Source organism: Chiloscyllium punctatum, chromosome 20 (assembly GCF_047496795.1).
Source record: "Chiloscyllium punctatum isolate Juve2018m chromosome 20, sChiPun1.3, whole genome shotgun sequence".
In the NCBI taxonomy this organism is placed as follows: domain Eukaryota; kingdom Metazoa; phylum Chordata; class Chondrichthyes; order Orectolobiformes; family Hemiscylliidae; genus Chiloscyllium; species Chiloscyllium punctatum.
This window is the reverse complement of record NC_092758.1, coordinates 12,541,883-12,563,572: the sequence shown is the minus strand read 5'-3', so window position 1 is coordinate 12,563,572 and position 21,690 is coordinate 12,541,883. Positions and strand designations below refer to the sequence as shown.

General features: G+C 43.0%; 1 protein-coding gene across 2 annotated transcripts in view; it reads right to left on the bottom strand.

Moving 5' to 3' along the window:
* Window positions 1–19,502, bottom strand: part of pdgfrb (platelet-derived growth factor receptor, beta polypeptide) — a 95,838-nt gene extending 76,336 nt beyond the window's left edge. For both annotated transcript variants that reach the window (XM_072590324.1, XM_072590325.1), the window contains exon 1: window positions 19,029–19,502. In XM_072590324.1, the coding sequence (XP_072446425.1) occupies window positions 19,029–19,072 (44 nt within the window). In that variant the 5' untranslated portion in view covers window positions 19,073–19,502. The remainder of the gene's footprint in view (window positions 1–19,028) is intronic.
* Window positions 19,503–21,690: the final 2,188 nt, after the last annotated feature.

The following is a 21,690-nucleotide window of genomic DNA, read 5'->3' as shown; positions in this document are numbered from 1 at the left end:
TCATTTTAAAGACCTTTACTGGATCACCTCTTGATCTTCTCTCTCTTTCAAGAGACAATGGGAGCTCCAGTTTATTCCTTTTTTTGAAGAGATGACACAATGTGTGATAGAACAACCTTACCATGCTTGTGTTATGAAGATCCCAAAATCTGCAGCTGGGGTCACATCAGGGAGCATGTGACCACGGAAAGGATCCTGAACATCTGTAAAGTCTAAAATCCCACCTCCCCCTGAAATAAAAAGCTGCTTAGAGTCAGCGACCTCGTTGAAACATATAGGATCCTGCGGGAACTTGACAGGGAGGATGTGGATAAAGACATTTCCTCTTGCGGGAGAATTTAGAACTAGAGGTCAGAGTTTAAATACAAGGGTCGTCCATTTTAGACAGAGATGAGAAAAGGGTCGAGAATCTTTGGAATTCCCTTCCTCCAAAAGGTAGTGGATGCAGAATCTTTAAATATTTTTAAGACAGAGGAAAACAGATTCTTCATTTCAAAAGGGAGATAAAAGATTATCAGGGATAGGCAGGAATGTAGAGTGGAGGTTAAAATCAAGTCAATCACCATCATAATGACTGACAGAGCAGGCTCGAAGGATCAAATGGCCTTCTGTTGCTCCATCTTTGGATCTTTGTATGCTGGGGCTGAGATCTCAGTGTGCCATTCAATCATGCGAATGATTGTGTGCTAAGTAAGGAATAAGGAGCCAAAGCAGGTTGGTAGAATTGGGACACAACACAACCACATTCCTAATGAATGCTAGTACAGACTCATGGGGCTGAATGCCTGTTCATGGTCCATGGATCATTTATTTGATGGTTTGCATCATTAATTATAACTCAATGCTGATGATTATGTAGCCTTGGGATTAACTTTATCATCAATCGTTATCAGGCTGGGTCTGGAACAAAGTGAAGCAGTTTTTCTAGATGCCTGACTATACGGAGCTGCCCTCTCTCACAGAGATAGGATTTCACTTACAAATGCAACAAAGTGCTCTTGGATGGAAGAATCCCCAGGATAGACACTATGGAGAGTGGGCAGTTTTGTTAACAATGAGATTTAAAAGACAGTCTGTCCTTGCTAAGTCGGCTGCTGTGTACTTTGCATATCAGCGGCTGTGGGGTTGGTGACAGATGTGATCCACTGAGTTAAATCCAATTAAACTATTTGATTTTTCAGTTGTTGCTGCAGATACCAAAGTCAGGAGAAGTAGCAGAGGGCAGAAGGGGGTTTTGCTTTTGGCCTAACCTTTGAAACAAGATGAGGGGGTGATTTTCGGAATCACAGTCAAAGACCCAAGGCCATTGCAGGGGATAGATATAGACCCACATCCCATTAGCGGATGAGGAACCTCAGACACTGATATACCCTGCTCCATCTCTACTGGGACAATCATAGACACATATCCACATTCCATCACCGCCTGGTGGAACCATAGATCCAGACCCCTGTCCATCATTGGGTGGGGAAATCAAAAACAAAGGCACTTTTTATCCAATTGCCATTGAGGAATCACAGTCATGAACCCACAACATATCGAGTGGGCCAATCAAACACATGGATACACGCTGTCTTGTCTCTAATGGTCAAACTTAGAGGCACAGACCGGTCTCCTCATTATGTGAGAGAAACAGTAATGTCCAGAAATTTAATCTCGAACTCCCAGACACTTTCAGAATTGTTGACAAGCCATAGCTGAGCCCAGTTTCCCTAAGCTTCAAACAGAGAATCCCCTTGGTTCAGCTGGCTGTCATAGGGAGTAGCCAGCACCATGGATCCTTCCCTGTCCAATCTTGGGGCTGGTGGCTGGAGACAATAGGAATGGAAGAGATAAGATTAAAAAGACAGAGAAAGATCCCAATCTCTGAACACAGACGAGAGGGGAGTGAGGAAACAGTAAAGATTTCCTTTCTCAGACAACAATTGGAGGGCAGGTGCTGACCTTGTGATTACTGAAACTTCAAACAGCCAACTCCAGGATACTACAATGTGTCTGAAATCTTTTTCACTTTGTGCTCGACAGAGAACACAAAATTATCCAGAGACAAAACACAAACTGTACAAGGACAGATGTTGCAGAAAGAATTTAGGAACAAATTACTGCCCCTCCACACTTCATCTCCGCTCGGATGAAGAGTCATCGCAACTCGAAACGTTAGCTTGCTTTCTCTCCGTCAATGCTGCCTGACCTGCTGTGATTCTCCAGCATTCTTTTGTTTGCAGAAAGAATTGTTCAGGCTAACTGGTCCAGGTGGATCAAAGGGTATGGGGAGAAAATGGGAACAAGGGACTGAGTTCGATGATCATATCGAATGGTGGAGCAGACTAAAGAGCTGAAAGGCCTCCTCTGGCTCCGACTTTCTATGTTTCTGTGTCTGTGTCAAGTCCCCTCCTACACCCCTCCATTGGCACATTTTTCTATCTCCCACATATATTTATCCAACTTCCCCTCAAATACATCTATGCCTTTGCCCCATGCACACTGTATGGAGTTCCCGGTTCTCACCAGACCCTTGGTACATACATTCCCTCTTGGATTTATTAGGAATGGTCTTATATTTATGTCTTCCTAGCTTTTCCTTTCCCCTCGCCGTGAATGGTTCTGCTCTGTGTCTCTCACTACCCAGACAAAAATCTAAATTTCATTCCTGAGTATTTTATCTGCAAATAAATAGAGATCCCAAAAACAAATTGTCCTCATTTGCTTTATGCATATGAAGTTTGGGGTCACAGCTTCAAACAATATGAGGTCTCCCAATTCAGGAGGAGATAAGGAGGAATTTATTGAGTCAGAGAGTCATTATATTTTGGAACTCACGGGACTGGAGGCTGGGTCACAGTTCAGTGAACTGGCCATGCTAAATTGTTCATAGTGTTCTGGGATGTGTAGGTTAGGTGCAATAGTCAGGGGTAAATGTAGAGTAATAGGATAGGGGAATGGGTCTGGGTGGTTTCCTCTTGTTGGGCCGAAGGGTCTGTTTCCACACTGTAGGGATTCTATGATTGTAATGCAGTAGCTGACAAACTAACGATTGATAAAGGAATCATGGGTTGTGGGAAGGTAGACAAGAGAGTGGAGTTGAGATCACAATCAGTTCAGCCATAATCTTATTGTGCAGGCTCACAGGGTTGAATTGCACTTAATTCTTATGATCGAATCATAGAATCTTACTGCACAGAAAAAGGCTATTTGGTCCACCCTGCCTGCACCAGCTCTTGGAATGATCTCTCCAATTTAATCCCACACCACAGCCTTTTCACCTAAAACACCACAAATTAGTCTCTTCAATCACATGTTCAATTGCCTTTTTCTGTGTATGTCCTTGTGCAATACATCAGGATGTGTGTTCTGGATCTTCATAAACCTCACAGTGAGCAATTTGTTCTCATTTATTATCTCTTGTTCTTTTGCCAATGACTTTAAATCTGTGCCCACCTATTACTTGAGGAAATTACTAAAAGTCATTAGCATTTCTGAAGAATGCAGTATAGATCAGCTGGAGCAAATGGCCTGTTTCAGTGCTGTAGACACATCGGAATGGACACTTTGAATTATAGCTGGATCTACAGCTCACACAAGTCAGTGGACTTTATTTTAAATTCTCTTCTTTAATTCTTTTTTCTTTTGTTGTATTATTGTGGAAGGACTGTTATTCTAAACTTTTTATCTCTTACTTTTCTAATTTATTACTAGGATTTTATCCTTTTGAAGATCTGTAATGCTGGACTTTATTTTATAATTTTTTTCCCTTAAGTATTTTTACTCAAGAATCTGTACTTTTGTATCTAAGATGGTACAATAAGTGGTAAACCTTTCACAGTACATAAGAACTAGGAGCAGGAATAGGCCATCCTGACCCTTCGGGCCTGCTCCACCATTCAATAAGATCAGGGCTGACCTTTTCATGGACTCAACCCCACTTATCCACACCCTCACTGTCACCCTTAATTCCTTTCTTGTCCAAAAACCTAATTATCTTTGGCTTAAAAAGATTGAATGAAGAAGCTCAACTGCTTCACTGGCAGGGAATTTCACAGACTCACAACCCTTTGGTTGAAGAAGTTCCTCCTCAACTCAGTCCTAAATCTGCTCCTCATTTTGAGGCTATGCACCCCAGCTCTCATGTCAGTACATGTGACAATAAAGCTAAGTCTAACTGAACAGGTTTTATCTCAGCTTCAGAGGATGGAGAAATACCACTACTCTCCAGGGAGGAAGCGGAGTCTCACTCTTTGTGATATATCCGTGTCAAATTATGCTGTTCGTAACACTGTGCATATAAACTAACTGGATGCACGTGCAGGGTGTGCGTGTGCCATGCATTGATGTACTGATATTGGGGAGGGGTGAATCACTCCCCGCTTTCCAATCCACAGCAGTTGCACCAAATATTTCACAAAGTTTTGAACACATGGTCACATCAATTAAAACAAAGCTTGCCTGATATAAATGAAGAAGCCATGTTGAGGTTGTGCTGTGTGAAAGTTAAAAACAAATTACTTACCAACTTCACAAATAACAAAACATCAAACATGGATGTTGTTTTTCGATATTCATGCACAGGATGAGAGAGTGTCACTCACTAGGCCATCGTTTATTGCCTATCCTTAATTGCCAAAGAGTCAACCACAATCTGCAGGTCTGGAGTCACATGTAGGTCAGTCAAGGTAAGGACTGCACTTATCTTCCCTTAAAGGGTATTGGGTTTTTGTGATAATCAACAGTGGTCATAGTGTTTTTTTTAAATTCCAGATTCATACTGAATTCAAATTTAACCAGGTACCATGGTGGGAATCAAACTCAAGTCCTCAGAATATTAAGTTGGCTTTCTGGATTGCTAGTCTTGTGACACTACCACTACACCATGGCCACTTCATGAAAGCTTAAGAGGAAAGAGTGTCAGGTGCAACAGACAGTTAAAGAATATACAGTCTGTTAATTAAACAAAAGTTTGAGTCCTTGAGTTGTTATAGTGAACCAGAGATCACAGCTATTAGTTGATGTCTCTTATCCACAGCAGTAACAACATTCATAGAATCCTTGAGTTTTCAGTGAATAGATATTCAGGGCTGGCTTGTGGGATGATGGAGGAGGAACGTGGAGCACAGAGACACACATCTAGTTCTTTATACTGTAAATCTATTTTTTCCTTTTTCTCTGCTGCAATACCAAGTATCTACTGATATATGGATCATTTGTGCATTTCAAGCCTGGCTCTATTGTCTTTCCATGCTAATGGCAAGCAAGCCTTTCTGGTCCAAAAATGCAACTTTTCATCCAAGTGCAAATGAAAACATGATTTGCGGGTTTCTTTATGTCTGACTCAGTTAACTTAATTCTACATTTTCAGATAAAACGGTAGTTTCAGTTCAGATTATTTGATTTATCCCACATTGGTTTCCTAAACTTCCTGGATGTATGGTCTATTGGTTGCTGTCAGAGACTTTAGGCTCTCCAGGACCTTACCTCCATCATATGCTCAGAAATGGGAATATTTGCTGAAATGCACAATGTTCAGTACCATTCACAACTCCTCAGCTACTAAAGCGGTCTATATCCAACTGCAGCAAGACTTGGAAAATATCCAAGCTTAGACAAGTGGCAAATAACATTCATGCCATACAAGTGCCGGGCAATGGCCATCTTCAAACAAGAGAGAATCTAACCGTCATTCCCTGACATTCAAAGGCATCCCTATCACTGAATGCCCCACTATCAAGAATCTGGTCCTTACATTGACCAAAAACTAAACTGGACTAGCCATACAAATACATATAAATAAATAGTTACAACAGCAAGTCAGAGACTAGGAATCCTACAGTGATTATCTCATCTCCTGGACAGACTTCAGGCAGTCACATTTACAACAGACCTCACTTGCTTGGATGAGTTCATTGCCATCAACCCTCAAGAGCTTGGCTCCATCCAGGACAAAGCAGCCTGCTTGATTGGCACCACATCCACAAACATTCACTCCTTCTACCTCAGTCACTGCTGTGCGTATACAATCTGTAAGATGCACTGCAGACATTCACCAAAGAGCCTTAGACAGCACCTTCCAAATGCACAGGCACTACCATCTAGAAGGACAAGGGCAGCAGATACATGGGAAAACCACTACCTGCAAGTTCCCCTCCAAGCCACTCACCATCCTGGCTTGGAAATATATCACTCTTCCTTTATTCTTTCTGGGTCAAACTCCTGGAATTCTCTCCTGAACTGCTTTGTGGTTCAAGAAGGCAGCTTATCATTTTCTTGAAGGCAACTAGAGATGGACAATAAAAGCTGGCACAGTCAGCAACACCCATTTGAATGATTAGAAAATGGACCATATTTCTGCCAGTACAAAATAATTTTAGTCCATGAAATTCTCAGGCATTAAAATCAGATGACAAAAGTTGAAAATTGATTTTTCCACATTTTACCCCACTTGTGGCTATGCGAGTGAATGAACAGGAATATGTTCATCTTTTCCTGACCGTGTATACCTATGCACAGGAAGGATTGTGTGAAAAAGAGCACATGTGTGCGCATCTCCATAAAAGCAAAACCCTGCAGATGCTGAAAGTCTGCAATGAAAACAAAGTGCTGGAGAAACTCAGCGGGTTTGCAATCTCTGTGGAGACAGAAGCAGAGTTAACGTTTTGGCTCTGTAATGACATCTTCAGAACCCCAGCCCTGAAGACTTTTATCTCTCTCCACTGATGCTGCCAGATATGCTGAGTTTCTCCAGTACTTTGTTTTTTACCATATAAATCTATCTTTCTTCCCTGCATTATTATTGTGTTTGAGCATCAGGCTGTATCCGCTGCTCATTGTCGTGTTTCTGTTCATCCATCTCACATCCCCTTCCTCTCTCCCAGTCCCCTTCGTTTCACGGCAGCTGTTTGTGCTGTTACCTCGAACAATTGCTCTACAACAACAAATATTTATATAGCTCCTTTCATGCAGAAAGGCAATTCAGGTTAAGAGGAGGTATTAGGACTGATCAAAAACTTTGCACAAAAGAGATAGGCTTCAAGCAGCGTCTTAAAAAAAAGGCGGAAATAGAGACAGCAAGATATTTCAGGCAGGAGTGCTAGAGTGTAGGAGGCTCAGGCAGCTGAAGACATGGCCTCCAGTGGTAGATGGATTAATCTCAAGGATGCACATGAGACCAGAACTAGGAGAATGCAGAGATCTTAGAAGGTCGTGGGGTTGGAGGAAGTAACAGACAAAGGGAGGAGGGAGACCAGGGATTCAGATATCATTCTCTTTCTCTCGCACATTCTCTGTCACAACCTAATTGTATTTAGGTGTTTCTCTTGCGGGGATTGTTTAAAAACAAAGTCTGATCAAACTTAGTATTGGAAATGAAATAGCAAAAATTAAGTGAAAATGCCTAGAAGCAAAGAACACTGAACAACCAAATAACAGTGATTACAATCAGGGTGTTTTGAGAAAGAACAGTTCTGTCAGGCTGATGTTAGTGTGTGAAAGGTTTCCCTTCACCAGGAATGTTTCATAAATCAGCAGCTGATGGGCTCTTGAAGAACAAATATACACTTGCCAAGCCAGCCCCACCTCCATTTTTCTTAACGTGGGAACATGTAGGGACTGGGAGTCTATTAGTCTTGTTGGAAGTGGCTCAGTTGACAGCACACCCCTCCAAGTCAAAAGGTCATGAGTTTGAGTTCCAATACCTCAGTCTCTGTGCCATATCAATGGGAAGGTTTACCTGACAAATGTTGGTTCATCTGTCCTTCCAAACTCTTCCCCCAACCTCTACTGGAATTCAGGCAGTGGAAGGCCACCCACCCCCTTTGCTGAGGGGTGGGGGATTTTAACGGTGGAGTCATGCCCCAGTGAGGCTTCACTGTCTCAATTCTAACCACAGCTTTGAGTAACAACAATATCTTAACACAGTGCCTTCAATGTAACTAAAATATTTAAAGATAGCTAAATAAGCAAGTGTCATATTTGACCCAGAGACCAGATTCTAGCCACATATGTGCCATTACCAAAACACTTATTTTCACCACCAAAACATCACCAAATCCTGCCTCACCACAATCACTGAAACATTCATCCAGGTCTTTGTTACTTCGACAGGAGAAACTCATTGCTTTCTTCCTTCGCCTCCCTGATATTTTTATTCATTCGTGGGGTATGGAACATTGTTGACTAGGTCAACACTTAACTGCCTTCTAGATGATAAAGCATGTTAAGTGTCAACCACATTTGCGATGGCTCTGGAGTACAGGCCAGAGGAAGTGAGGAGAGCAGATTTCCTTCATAAGGGATATTAGTGAACTGGATATGCTTTACAACCATTGTCAATTGTTGTACTTGGGCCAGTTGTTTAGCCCCGATTTTAACTGACTTCAAATTTCACCACAGTAGAATTTGCATCCATTTTCTCAGAACATTGGTCGAAGGTACTGGAATGCTAGTCCAGTGACTACACTACTGTCGCCCCATGCTTACGTGACTTAGTTTTAGCTTCTGTTTACCATTACTGCACCTGAAGGTGTTTAACTGTGCTGACAGAGCGAGAAAAATGCAAGATGTTTTTAATTATCTCAGGAAATTTGATACATAGGCAGATGCAGTCAGAGGTGATGGAACTGGAACCTGGTCAACCTGGCCTCACAGCGCCGGGGGGCGGCACGGTGGCACAGTGGTTAGCACTGCTGCCTCACAGCGCCGGAGACCCGGGTTCAATTCCCGCCTCAGGCGACTGACTGTGTGGAGTTTGCACATTCTCCCCGTGTCTGCGTGGGTTTCCTCCGGGTGCTCCGGTTTCCTCCCACAGTCCAAAGATGTGCAGGTCAGGTGAATTGGCCATGCTAAATTGCCCATAGTGTCAGGTAAGGGGTCGATGTAGGGGTATGGGTGGGTACGCTTCGGCGGGGCGGTGTGGACTTGTTGGGCCGAAGGGCCTGTTTCCACACTGTAAGTAATCTAATCTAATCTAATTTGGAGGTCAGCTTTTGAAAGGAGAAGCAAGGAGGTAGAAAGGATTGGGAAGGGAATTCCAGAACCTTGGGATTAAAGCAACTGAATTTACAACTGCAATTGGCTGAGTCAAGAATGGGTAAAAATGGGAGGATGCCAGAAGTCACACAGGGCTAGATGAGATGACAGAGCTAGGGGATAAAACAAAATGGAGGGATTTGAGAATTATTAAATTTGTATACTTGGGAAATGTTGTTTTGTTTGAGGAGTGATCCTTCCAGGACATCATGGACCTTTCCTCTATTTGGACTATTCTATCCTGTATTCAATCCCACACCCATTACAAATAGGCAACAAAAATATTCCCTAACCTTCTGATAGTGCATGCGCCCTCAGCCCTCTGACTGCTCGCCAGTCCTTCAGTACTCCTACACCAGTGAAGCGATCTCCCAGCATTGAATAAGCAGTATTTCATGTTCAAGTCTATGGAATGGATCTTGAAGTCAGTTTTCAGACTCAGACACAGACACAATGTGTTATTAGTCAGGTCAGCCAACTCATCTCAGACTGGAGTTATCAGCTGGGACCATAATTGCTTCTGCGGATTAGTAACAGACAGGAGGGCACTTTACTCATTGGTGCAACAGGCCACAGAAATATAGTAAGTTGTGGTAAAGACGGCAGCCATTTCATAGAATCTCTACAGTGTGGAAGCAGACCATTCAGCCCAGCAATTCGACATTACCCACCCAAAGCGTATCCCACCCACACCCACCCCCCCGAACCCCTATCCTTGTAACTCTGCATTTCCCATGTCTAACCCACCCAGCCTGCACATCCCTGGATACCACGGTGAATTTAGTATGGATAATCCATCCTAACCCTTTGAATGTGGGAGGAAACCAACACAGATATGGAGAGAAGGTGCAAACTCCATACAGACAGTTGAACCCAGATCCCTGGAGCTGTGAGGCAGCAGTGCTAATCACTGAGCCACTGTGCTACTCCTCATTCATCCATGGGGATGTATTAGCCTAAGGGAAGACTGAGCAATTAGTCTTATTTCTCTCAGGTCTTTCTGTAGAATCCTGCAATTTTTTCCTTCAAGTATTTATTGAAATCCCTTTTGAACACTACCTTCGCTATCAAATTCCACATTAATCTTCCTTGCCGTAATGAGAGCATTCCTAGTTTTGCCCCATAATTGATGACCCTCATCCTTGGTGTCATCCAGTAATTCCTTTCTGCACTCTCACAAAGGCCTTAACATCCTTCCCAATGAAACCTTCCAGCTCAGCAAGCAAACCTACATCTAGATCCTTCCTAATAAGTGGTGCCTAGAATCAGACCCAGCTTTTACAACTTGGAGCTAGTCAGTGAATTATGAAAAATTTTCAACATTTCTTTCTCTGCGCCTCTATGGATAAAATCAGACTGATTTCACTAAAAATACACAAGTGTAGCTCAACCAACTTCAATAATCTGTGTACTTCCAGGTATGGCTGTTACTGCATTCTCTTGAACAGAGGCTTCCCAAATGTCACAAGCTCTTAACTTATTTCTGTGGTGACGAGCAGCCAGGAATATTCCCAGAGCTTTCCTCAATTCCTTTCATAAATCCAACAGCTTCTATTTGATCAACTTAAAATTTCCATCACAACCCCCTTATTCCTCCCTGACCTCAAAACACAGCTGCCTTCCTCTCCCTATACTGGCCTCTGAAGAGGTAATGGCTTCTTCGCAGGACAGTTTAGAGTTTGAGAACCACTCTACTCCTGTTATCTCCTTGATTACATCCTGTCCCATTCAATACTCCAATCCCTTAGTCTCTCTCGCAATCAGTGTGCCGGACCAAACAACACTTACTCCCTGCTGGTTCTCAGGTCTTTCACAAATTTAATTCATGCTCATTCACTGTGTAGTGTTCACAATACCATTTTGCGTGACTGTTATCGTGGTGCTTTCTCCCTCTCTTCCAACCCTTTTCACACAGTTGACCTCGTTATCCTCTGCCAATGCCTCTCCTCTGTGGCGCTACCACTCTATTTATAGCCATAATCCTACCACAAGCATCTCAGCTGGTGACTTTCTTTGTAACTTACTTTCATATTATTACTGTTCTCTGTAACCTTCAGAAGCCCTTGTTTCTTGGGTATTGAGTATTTACACACTATCTTGGATACAGGTCCCTTTGTACTAGACTGCTGGCCACTCAGATCCCTTGTTCATTGTTATGCTAGAGCAAGGCTCTCTCACTTTATTCAATACAGTAACACTATTTACATTTATATCTACAAAGATAACTGATTATGGCTCTCGAGTGTAGTATCTTCCAATGGTTTCATTACAGGCTTCTTTCTGGTTTGTTCTTCTGCTCTACAGACAAAGTAACATAATCAGTTACATATCCACATTCCATTGTGCAGCATGTTGCATGAATGATTCTGCTGACCAAATCACTGAGCTCCACTAAAAATCTAGCCTTGGCTCCCCTCCTGCAGGTTTTCTCAGACTAAAACATGTCCATTTTGAGATATATGCATACAGAGAGAGACAATTGATGCAATGTCTGGATTAGTGGTGCTGGAAGAGCACAGCAGTTCAGGCAGCATCCAACGAGCAGCGAAATCAATGTTTCGGGCAAAAGCCCTTCATCAAGAATTGATGCAACGTAACAATCAATAATCTAATGCAATGTAATTGTACGGCATAAGTTGGCACAAGTGAGCATAAAGCTGATGGAATGTCATTTAAAAAAATGCAAATTGACCACTGTTATACTTTAGGGGAGAAAATCTCTCCTTACCCGGTCCCCTACCAATGTGGTTGATGCTGAACTGCCCTGTGAAATGATCTAACAAGTTAGTGCTTGTTAAGTCGATTACAATGTGGGCTCCTGTGGTTCAAGAAGGTGACAGCCACTACCACTACCTTCTTAGGGGAATAGCGATCAGCAATAAATTCCAGCCTTGCGAGTGACACCCATAATCCCAAAATGACTAAACAAAATGAAATACAATTGATTCATGTTTACCTCATATTTTCATTTCATTACGATTCAACTACAGTTGAAACTTGGCTTCCCATTTTGTCGACGTTGGTTTCCTGAAAGTGCTCTCATCTGGTATTTCACCTCCAACTGTTACCTTCTGACCTTGACAATAGAAAATTCACTCCATCTTATCACAGATACTGGGTGCTCACCAGTCTATGGTGCCAGTGGAAGTGTGGATGGTGTCTGCCAATTTTCTCTTGATAGGCATTTCTACCAAGTCTGTATCCCTTGACCATCCCTCATTTCTTTTGTTTAGGATTAACAACTGCATCAACCATCTCGTTCCCAAGGTCTGGAGTTTCCTCAATCTCTGGAATTACCTCTTTCTCCTCTTAAAATGCTTTTTAAAACCTATCTCCTGGTCAAGTTTTTGGTCACCTGTCCTGAATTCTCCCTTATGCAGTTTTGGGTCAAATTTTGCTTGATAATTGCTCCTCCACAACACTATAGAATAGGCACAATGTTAAATATGCTGTGTAAATTTGGATTCTTGTTGGCTTATTTATATGAAGTGACTAGCTCATTCTAACCAAAGGACAAATTATCACCCCCAGCACACGAGCGAATTGGACAATGTTTTTTGCAAGTTAGTGAACAATCAAAATACGAAACTGATATTCATTATGTTAGTACCGTGCTCACAGCCCCTGGATTGCTCTAGACAGTCTATGACATGAAACAGGCCATTCAGCCTGACAAGTCATTGCTGGTTTAAGGTTCCTCCTCAATTTAAATGCCTCTTCCCACTCTGCACACAACTCAAGCCCTCTGTTCCCTCCTCCTTCATATGTGCAGAAAGCTGTGAACACAATGAAATTAAAGGAGAAACCTTTTTAGCCAAGTGCATAGTGAGATTGTGGAACTCATTCGTACACACGAACAGGAGTTGGCTCATCAATCCCTCTCACCTGTCAAGTCATTCAGTAAGATCATGGCTAATCTGATCATGGTGATATTGAAGCAAATATTGTAGATTAAGATCGGGAGAAAGAATAAAGACTTAGTTGATTAAGTTACCATAAAATCATTGGATACTGGAGCAAAAGTAGGCGATTCAGCCCATTGAGTCTGCTCCACCATTCAATGAGTTGATGGCTGATTTGATAACCGCCAACCCTACAATCGCCTTACTAATTAAAAATCTATCCATTAGAGCTCTGAATATACTTAATGACCCGGCCTCAACACCCTCTGCAATGAACAATTCCAGAGACTGACCATCTCAGAAGAAATTATAGAACATAACAGCGCAGTACAGGCCCTTCGGCCCTTGATGTTATGCCGACCTGTCATACCAACCTGAAGCCCATCTAACCTACATTATTCCATGTTCCGTATGCTTGTCCAATGATGACTTAAATGTACAAGGAGAAAGTGAGGACTGCAGATGCTGGAGATCAGAGCTGAAAATGCATTGCTGGAAAAGCGCAGATCAGGCAGCATCAAAGGAGCAGGAGAATCGACATTTCGGGCATCAGCCCTTCTTCAGGAATCTGAAATCTTTTGTCCGAAACGTCGATTTCGCTGCTCGTTGGATGCTGCCTGAACTGCTGTGCTCTTCCAGCACTACTAATCCAGTATACTACCAAAAATCTTATTAGCCCAGTACTTTGCATTCCGGTTACTCCGACCAAAGTGAATCACCTCTCACTTGTCCGCACTAAACACCATTTGCTACCTCTCAACCGAGCTCTGCAGCTTATCTATGTCTCTCTGTAACCTGCTACATCTTTCGTCACTATCCACAACTCCACCGGCCTTAGTGTCAGCTGCAAATTTACTAACCCATCCTTCTACGCCCTCATCCAAGTAGTTTATAAAATTGACAAACAGCAGTGGACCCAACACCAACCCTTGCGGTACACCACTAGTAACTGGACTCCAGGATGAACATTTCCCATCAACCACCACCCTCTGTCTTCTTTCAGCAAGCCAATTACTGATCCAGGAAGAATTTCTGAAGAAGGGCTCATGCCCGAAACGTCGATTCTCCTGCTCCTTGGATGCTGCCTGACCTGCTGCACTTTTCCAGCAACACATTTTCAGCTCTGATCTCCAGCATCTGCAGTCCTCACTTTCTCCAATTACTGATCCAAGCTGCTATGCCTCCCACAATCCTATTCCTCTGCATTTTGTACAATAGCCCACTGTGGGGAACCTTATCAAACACCTTGCTGAAATCCATATACGCCTCAACTGGTTTACTCTCATCTACCTGTTTGGTCACCTTCTCAAAGAACTCAATAAAGGTTTGTGAGGCACGACCTACCCTTCACAAAAACTGTGCTGACTATCCCTAACCAAATTATTCTTTTCTAGATGATTATAATCCCTCTCTCTTATAACCTTTTCCAACACTTTACCAACAACTGAAGTGAGGCTCACTGGTCTATAATTACCAGGATTGTTTCTACTCCCTTTCTTGAACAGAGGAACCATATTTGCTATCCTCCAATCTTCTGGCACTATTCCTGTAGACAATCACGATTTAAAGATCAATGTCAAAGGCTCGGCAATCTCCTCCCTGGCTTCCCAGAGGATCCTAGGATAAATCCCATCTGACCCAGGGGACTTATTTTCACACTCTGCAGGATTTCTAATACCTCTTCCTTGTGAACCTCAATCCCACCTAGTCTAGTAGCCTGTATCTCAATATTCTCAACAACATTGTCATTTTCTAGAGTGAATACTGTTGAAACATATTCATTTATTTAGTGCTTCCCCTATCTCCTCTGACTCCACACACAACTTCCCACTACTATCCTTGATTGGCCCTAATCTTACTTTCATCATTCTTTTATTCCTTAAATTCCTTAGGGTTTACCCTGATCCTATCTGCCAACAACTTCTCATGTTTCTTCCTGGCTTTTCTGAGCTCTCTCTTTAGGTCTTTCCTGGCTACCTTGTAAACCTCAAGTGCCCTAACTGAGCCTTCACATCTGATCCTAACATATGCCTGCTTCTTCCTCTTGACCAGAGAGTCCACTTCCTTCGTAAACCATGGCTCCCGCGCTGTACAGCTTCCTCCCTGCCTGACAGGTACATACTTATCTAGGACACACAGCAGCTTTTCCTTGAATAAGCTCCACATTTCTAATGTGCCCATCCCCTGCAGTTTCCTTCTCCATCCTATGCTTCCTAAATCTTGCCTAATCGCATCATAATTGCCTTTCCCCCAGCTGTAACTCTTGTCCAATGGTGTATACCTATCCCTTTCTATCACTATATTAAACATAACAGAATTGGGATCGCTATCACCAAACTGCTCACCTACTTCCAAGTCTAACACCTGGCTGGGTTCATTACCCAGTACCAAATCTAATGTGGCTTCGCCCCTTGTTAGCCTGTCTACATACTGTGTCAGGAAGCCCTCCTGAACACACTGGACAGAAACGGACCCATCTATAGTACTCGTACTATAGTGTTCCCAGTCAATATTTGGAAAGTTGAAATCCCCCATGACAAATACCCTGTCTCTCTCACTCCTATTGAGAATCATCTTTGCTATCCATTCCTCTACATCTCTGGAACTATTCGGAGGCCGATAGAAAACTCCCAACAGGGTGATCTCTCCTTTCCTGTTTCTAACTTCAGCCCATACTACCTCAGTTGACGAGTCCCCTAACATCCTTTCTGCAACTGTAATACTGTCCTTGACCAATAATGCCACACCTCCCGCTCTTTTACTATCTTCTCTGTTCTTACTGAAACATCTAAATCCTGGAACCTGCAACAACCATTCCTGTCCCTGCTCTATCCAAGTCTCTGAAATGGCCACAACATCAAACGTCCCAGGTACCAACCCACGCTGCAAGTTCACCCACCTTATTCCGGATGCTCCTGGCGTTGAAGTAGACACACTTCAAACCAACGTCTTGCTTCCCGGTGCCATCTGGTGTCCCTGAAACTTGATTTTGGACCTCCCTACTCTCAACCTTTTCTATATTCGAACTACAATTTTGGTTCCCATCCCACTGCTGGATTAGTTTAAACCCACCTCAATAGCCTTCGTGAATATTCCCCCCTGGTTCAGATGAAGACCATCCTGCTTGTAGAGGTCCCACCTACCCCAGAAAGAGCCCCAATTATCCAAGAATCTAAAACCCTCCCTCCTGCACCATCCCTGTAGCCACGTGTTCAACTCGTCTCTCTCCCTATTCCTTGCCTCGCTAGCACGTGGCACGGGCAACAAACCAGAGACAACTCTGTTCGTCCCAGCCCTAAGCTTCCATCCTAGCTCCCTGAATTTCTGCCTTAAATCCCCATCTCTATCTTAAAATGTGAGACCCCTTATTCTCTCAGCCCTCAATCCTGGACTCTCCAAAGGTAACAACCTCACTGTTAGGGTTAGGAAGAAGTGAAGATCAAACATAAACACTAATGTAGACTTATGGTGTTGAATGAGGTAAAAACAATGACTGCAGATGCTGGAAACCAGATTCTGGATTAGTGGTGCTGGAAGAGCACAGCAGTTCAGGCAGCATCCAAGGAGCTTCGAAATCGACATTTTGGGCAAAAGCCCTTTATGGTGTTGAATGCCTTCTGCTATCCCTCAGACACATCAATGCTCTCTTCATCAAACATTCACAGCAGACAGGTCACCGTTCTCACACAACAAATGCCAACTTGCATTCATGTAGTGCCTTTATCACAGCAAAATCTCTCATTATTTCAAACAGAAGGCTTTTATACCTTTATTCTTTCATGGGATAATGGTGTCACCGACAAGATCAGTACTTATTGCCCGTCCATAATTGCCCTAGAACTGAATGGCTTGCTTGGTCATTGCTGAGAGTTTGGATTCACATGTAAACCAGTCTATTGCAAAGACAGAAAATTTTGTTTGCTACAGGACATTAATGGACCAGAGGGGTTTTGTACAATAAGAGACGGCTGTTTCAGGGTCACCATTTCTGAATATAAAGGCCACTAGGTTCCTTGGTGCGATCTGAACCAGTGTCCCCAAAGAATAAGCCTGAGTCTCCAGTTTACTAGTCCAGTGCCACAGTCTCTCCAAATCTGATACTGGATTAGTGGTGCTGGAAGAGCACAGCAGTTCAGGCAGCATCCAACGAGCAGCGAAATCGACATTTCGGGCAAAAGCCCTTCATCAGGAATGCTTTTGCCCGAAACGTCGATTTCGCTGCTCGTTGGATGCTGCCTGAACTGCTGTGCTCTTCCAGCACCACTAATCCAGTATTTGGTTTTCAGCATCTGCAGTTATTGTTTTTACCTTTCCAAATCTGAGCCAGCTGAGACGATCTGAGGATAGGTGATCAAAAACTTGATCAAAACACAATCACCTGATGAAGGAGGGGCACTCCGAAAGCTAGTGTGCTTCCAATTAAACCAGTTGACTATAGCCTGGTGTTGTGTGATTTTTAACTTTGATCAAAGTGGTTTCACTCTGAAGATAATGCATGTAACTTTTCCCCAAATTCTGCACCTTGAGGAACATGTTATAAGTATCCCTCTCAGTGGGTTTTTCCTGCTCAGTTACCAGCACATTCAGGGTCTTTATTTCTCAATCATGAGGATTGAACACTTTCGTCTCATCCAACAGGTAAGTAACCAGGAAAGGAATTGAAGGTAATTCGGAATCCATGACAAAATCCACTGCAGCCTAAACGAGTCTTTAGCGTCTGACCCAGCATTTCAACTTCCTGCATCCAGACCTTGTCTGTGTGTGCCTGCCAAACTCCAGGAATAATCTCCAGTGAAACATTTAGATCCCAGAGACACACCAAGCCCATGACAAAACCTTTTACTCATACAACAGCAGTCTCTTAAAAATTTGCTTTTCCTGCTTCAAAGGCGCAGAGAGAGAGAGAGAGAGAGAGAGAGAGAGAGAGAGAGATGGAGAAAGCAAACTCATCGTGAAGATCTGGCGGAAGATGATGACAGTTTTCAGAAGAATGCGACTAATTAAAGCCATCATTCAAATCAGATTAATCATTTTTGTGTTAAAAACATATAAGGAGCTCTTTCCTCCGTTGCCCCCATTCCACTAAACACCGCAGCTTCTAACATTAATAAAATGAGGAGCTGTGCCATTTAACCAGTCAGTGTTGATGATGATCTTTTGGCCCAACATACCGATACTTTCTCTTTTAATGAGCTGTGGCATTTGTCCCATTCTCTCTACTCTTTCCCCATAGCCCTGCCTCTATCAAATATTGATCCAACTCCCAACTTCTCACTGAATTTGCTTCAACCACCCTCTCAGGCCAGTGGAGGACTCTCCTGATCACAATAATTCTTGTCTCATTTAGTTCCTAGAATCATTTGGGACAGAAGAGGTCTTTCGGCCCATCAAATCTGCACAGGCAATTCTAAATCGACACTCATCCCATTTCCTGCAAACGTTATGACATTTGAAGTGCTCATCCAAGTACTTTTTAAAAGGTTGGGGTTCCCTGCCTCAACTCTCCTCCCAGGCAGTGCATTCCAGACCCTCAAAACACTGTCGGTGAAAAAAAATTTTCCTCAAATCTCCTGTCTCTCACTTTAAAAGTAGCCCCCTTGTTACCGACCCTTCGACTAAGGAGTAACAGCTGCTCTCTATTCACTTTGTGCCTCTCATAATCTAATGTACCCTTATCAGGAGGGCTCAGTGGTAGTGTCCCTGCCTCCAAGCCAGAAGATTTGGGTTCAAGTTCTAGCTATGCTGTAAATGTCTTACATACCTGAACAACTTGATTCAAAAGGCACTCACCTCTATCAGAATCCCCCATACCCCCAGCCTTATCCCAGCTGAAACACTCCAACCCCAGGCAACATCCTTGGGTGAATCTCCTCTGCACCCCTTCAGTGCAATCACATCTTCTATTCAGTCTCCCTGACATCTGTGACCAAAGAACAAAAATCTCTCACCAGCTAAGGGGAAGGTGACCTGAAAGACTCCAGATGTTAAAGAATTACAAGGAGCAAATTCTCAACCCAACTAATCCTTAGAAGATTCCCACCCCACAAAACTTCAGGGGACAAACCACACCAGTTCAGTTCAGAACGACCAGCCAAGATTCGAACTCACCTGAAGATCTCGGCGGTGGGAAACTTTCCTTTTGGGAAGTCCATTCTTCAGTAAAAGAAGTCTGGGATAATACTGGCAGCCTAGTCTCAAACTCCTAGTATTGAATCGCCTGGAAGTCTGGTTGCAACCGGGGAAGGAGGGGACAAACACACACAGAGGGAGGGGGGGAGTTTTCTCCAAAGAATTTCTTTTTAAAAGAGCAAAATCAGCGATAGAGGTAAGAAACTCCTCGAGTCTGGGGGAGGAGGGCCCCCCGGTGTGGTTTAAAAATACAACACGAGAGAGAGAAACAGAAATGAAATCTTGCTGCAACTTTTCGGAGAAAGAACTCAGTGCTGGGACGGGAGGATTGAGAGCAGGACTGATTTTCTCCCGAGTGCTCCAACTCTGAGACAATTCCCTTTGCAGTCTGGCAATTTGCCCAACTTTTTTTTTCCTCTGTGTGTATATATGTGTGTGGGATTGAAAAAAGGATGTCGGAGAGCCCTGCCTCTCCACGCCAAGAGTTGACTCACGGTCAATGAATCGAGTTCAAACCTTCTCTCTCTTTAGTCTAGCATGTTCTCAGCCCATCGGTGCTGTTTTATTCCCTTCAAAAAGTACCAAGTTATAAGTTCTTTCTTAAACACAGTTTGACTCAAGAGGAGACACATTGCTGATAAAATGTAGTGACTGGAATCACAGATTTAAACACATAGCCCCTGGTTAGAGAGAAACTGACACGTGCAAGGTTACATATGGAACAAATTAAGGACTGTGGTGAGTTTGTAAATTCCTAGTCCATCCTGATTTTAACCCTCAACCAGTAAGGAATGTTGCCCTATGCCCAATTCCCTCTTAACTATTTAGGAAGTCAAACTTAATTGGACTTTAATTCCAATTATTTTCATTATTTAAAGGGAAACTTCTCTTTAATGAATAGTTTAATCTGGTTTGCCTGCAGTATTTAAGTCACTCTTTGCCTGGGAGTTTGTGCAATCTTCAGGTAATACGGGATGATATTATTGAATCCTGGTTACATACCCACTGTGGTTCCCCATTTTAACAGGCGCTGAGTGCACGCCTTATTTTTTGTTTCTTTTCTTTATATTTGTCAGAGGCTGTTTTGTTATGGAAATATTTTATGTAAACATGTCACACTGTAAATTTTGACCACTGGTGGTGCCATAGCACCTTTACTGATAAGAAGGGCTAATTGCGGAGAGACAATTAGTTACACAGTCAAAAGACAATAGACAAACACTACCGCTGTTAGGCGGTAGTGTGGGGGTTAAATTTTAAAAAAGAAAAAAAAGTAATGTTAAAAAAAAAGACAATAGATAGTAGGTGTAGGAGTAGGCCATTCTGCCCTTCGAGCCTGCACCACCATTCAATATAATCATGGCTGATCATCCTTAATCAGTATCTGTTCCTGCCTTATCTCCTAACCCTTGATTCCACTATCTTTGAGAGCTCTATCCAACTCTTTCTTAAATGAATCCAGAGACTGGGCCTCCACTGCCCTCTGGGGCAGAGCATTCCACATAGCCACCACTCTCTGGGTGAAGAAGATTCTCCTCATCTCTGTCCTAAATGGTCTACCCCGTATTTTTAAGCTGTGTCCTCTGGTTCAGCACTCACCCATCAGCGGAAACATGTTTCCTGCCTCAAGAGTGTCCAATCCTTTAATAATCTTATAGTCTCAGTCAGATCCCCTCTCAGTCTTCTAAACTCAAGGGTATACAAGCCCAGTCGCTCCAGTCTTTCAGCATAAGGTAGTCCCGCCATTCCAGGAATTGACCTCGTGAACCTACGCTGCACTCCCTCAATAGCCAGAATGTCTTTCCTCAAATTTGGAGACCAGAACTGCACACAGTACTCCAGGTGTGGTCTCACCAGGGCCCTGTACAGCTGCAGAAGAACCTCTTTGCTTCTATACTCAATCCCTCTTGTTATGAAGGCCAGCATGCTATTAGCCTTCTTCACTACCTGCTGTATCTGCATGCTTACCTTCATTGACTGGTGTACAAGAACACCCAGATCTCTTTGTACTACCCCTTTACCTAAATTGATTCCATTGAGGTAGTAATCTGCCTTCCTGTTCTTGCCACCAAAGTGGATAACCATACATTTATCCAGATTAAACTGCATCTGCCATGCATCTGACCACTCACCTAACCTGTCCAGATCACCCTGTAATCTCCTAACATCCTCTTTGCATTTCACCCTGCCACCCAGCTTAGTATCATCAGCAAATTTGCTAATGTTATTACTAATACCATCTTCTATATCATTAATATATATTGTAAAAAGCTATGGTGCCAGCACTGATCCCTGCAGTACCCCACTGGTCACTACCTGCCATCCCGAAATGGAGCTGTTTACCACTACTCTTTGTTTCCCATCAGCCAACTAACTTTCAATCCAAGTTAGTACTTTGCCCCCAATACCATGTGCCCTAATTTTGCTCACTAACCTCCTACGTGGGACTTTATCAAAAGCTTTCTGAAAGTCCAGGTACACTACATCTACTGGATCTCCCTCATCCATCTTCAGAGTTACATCCTCAAAAAATTCCAGAAGATTAGTCAAGCTGATTTCCCCTTCATAAATCCATGCTGACTCTGACCAATCATATTACTACTATCCAGATGTGTCGTAATTTCATCCTTTATAATAGACT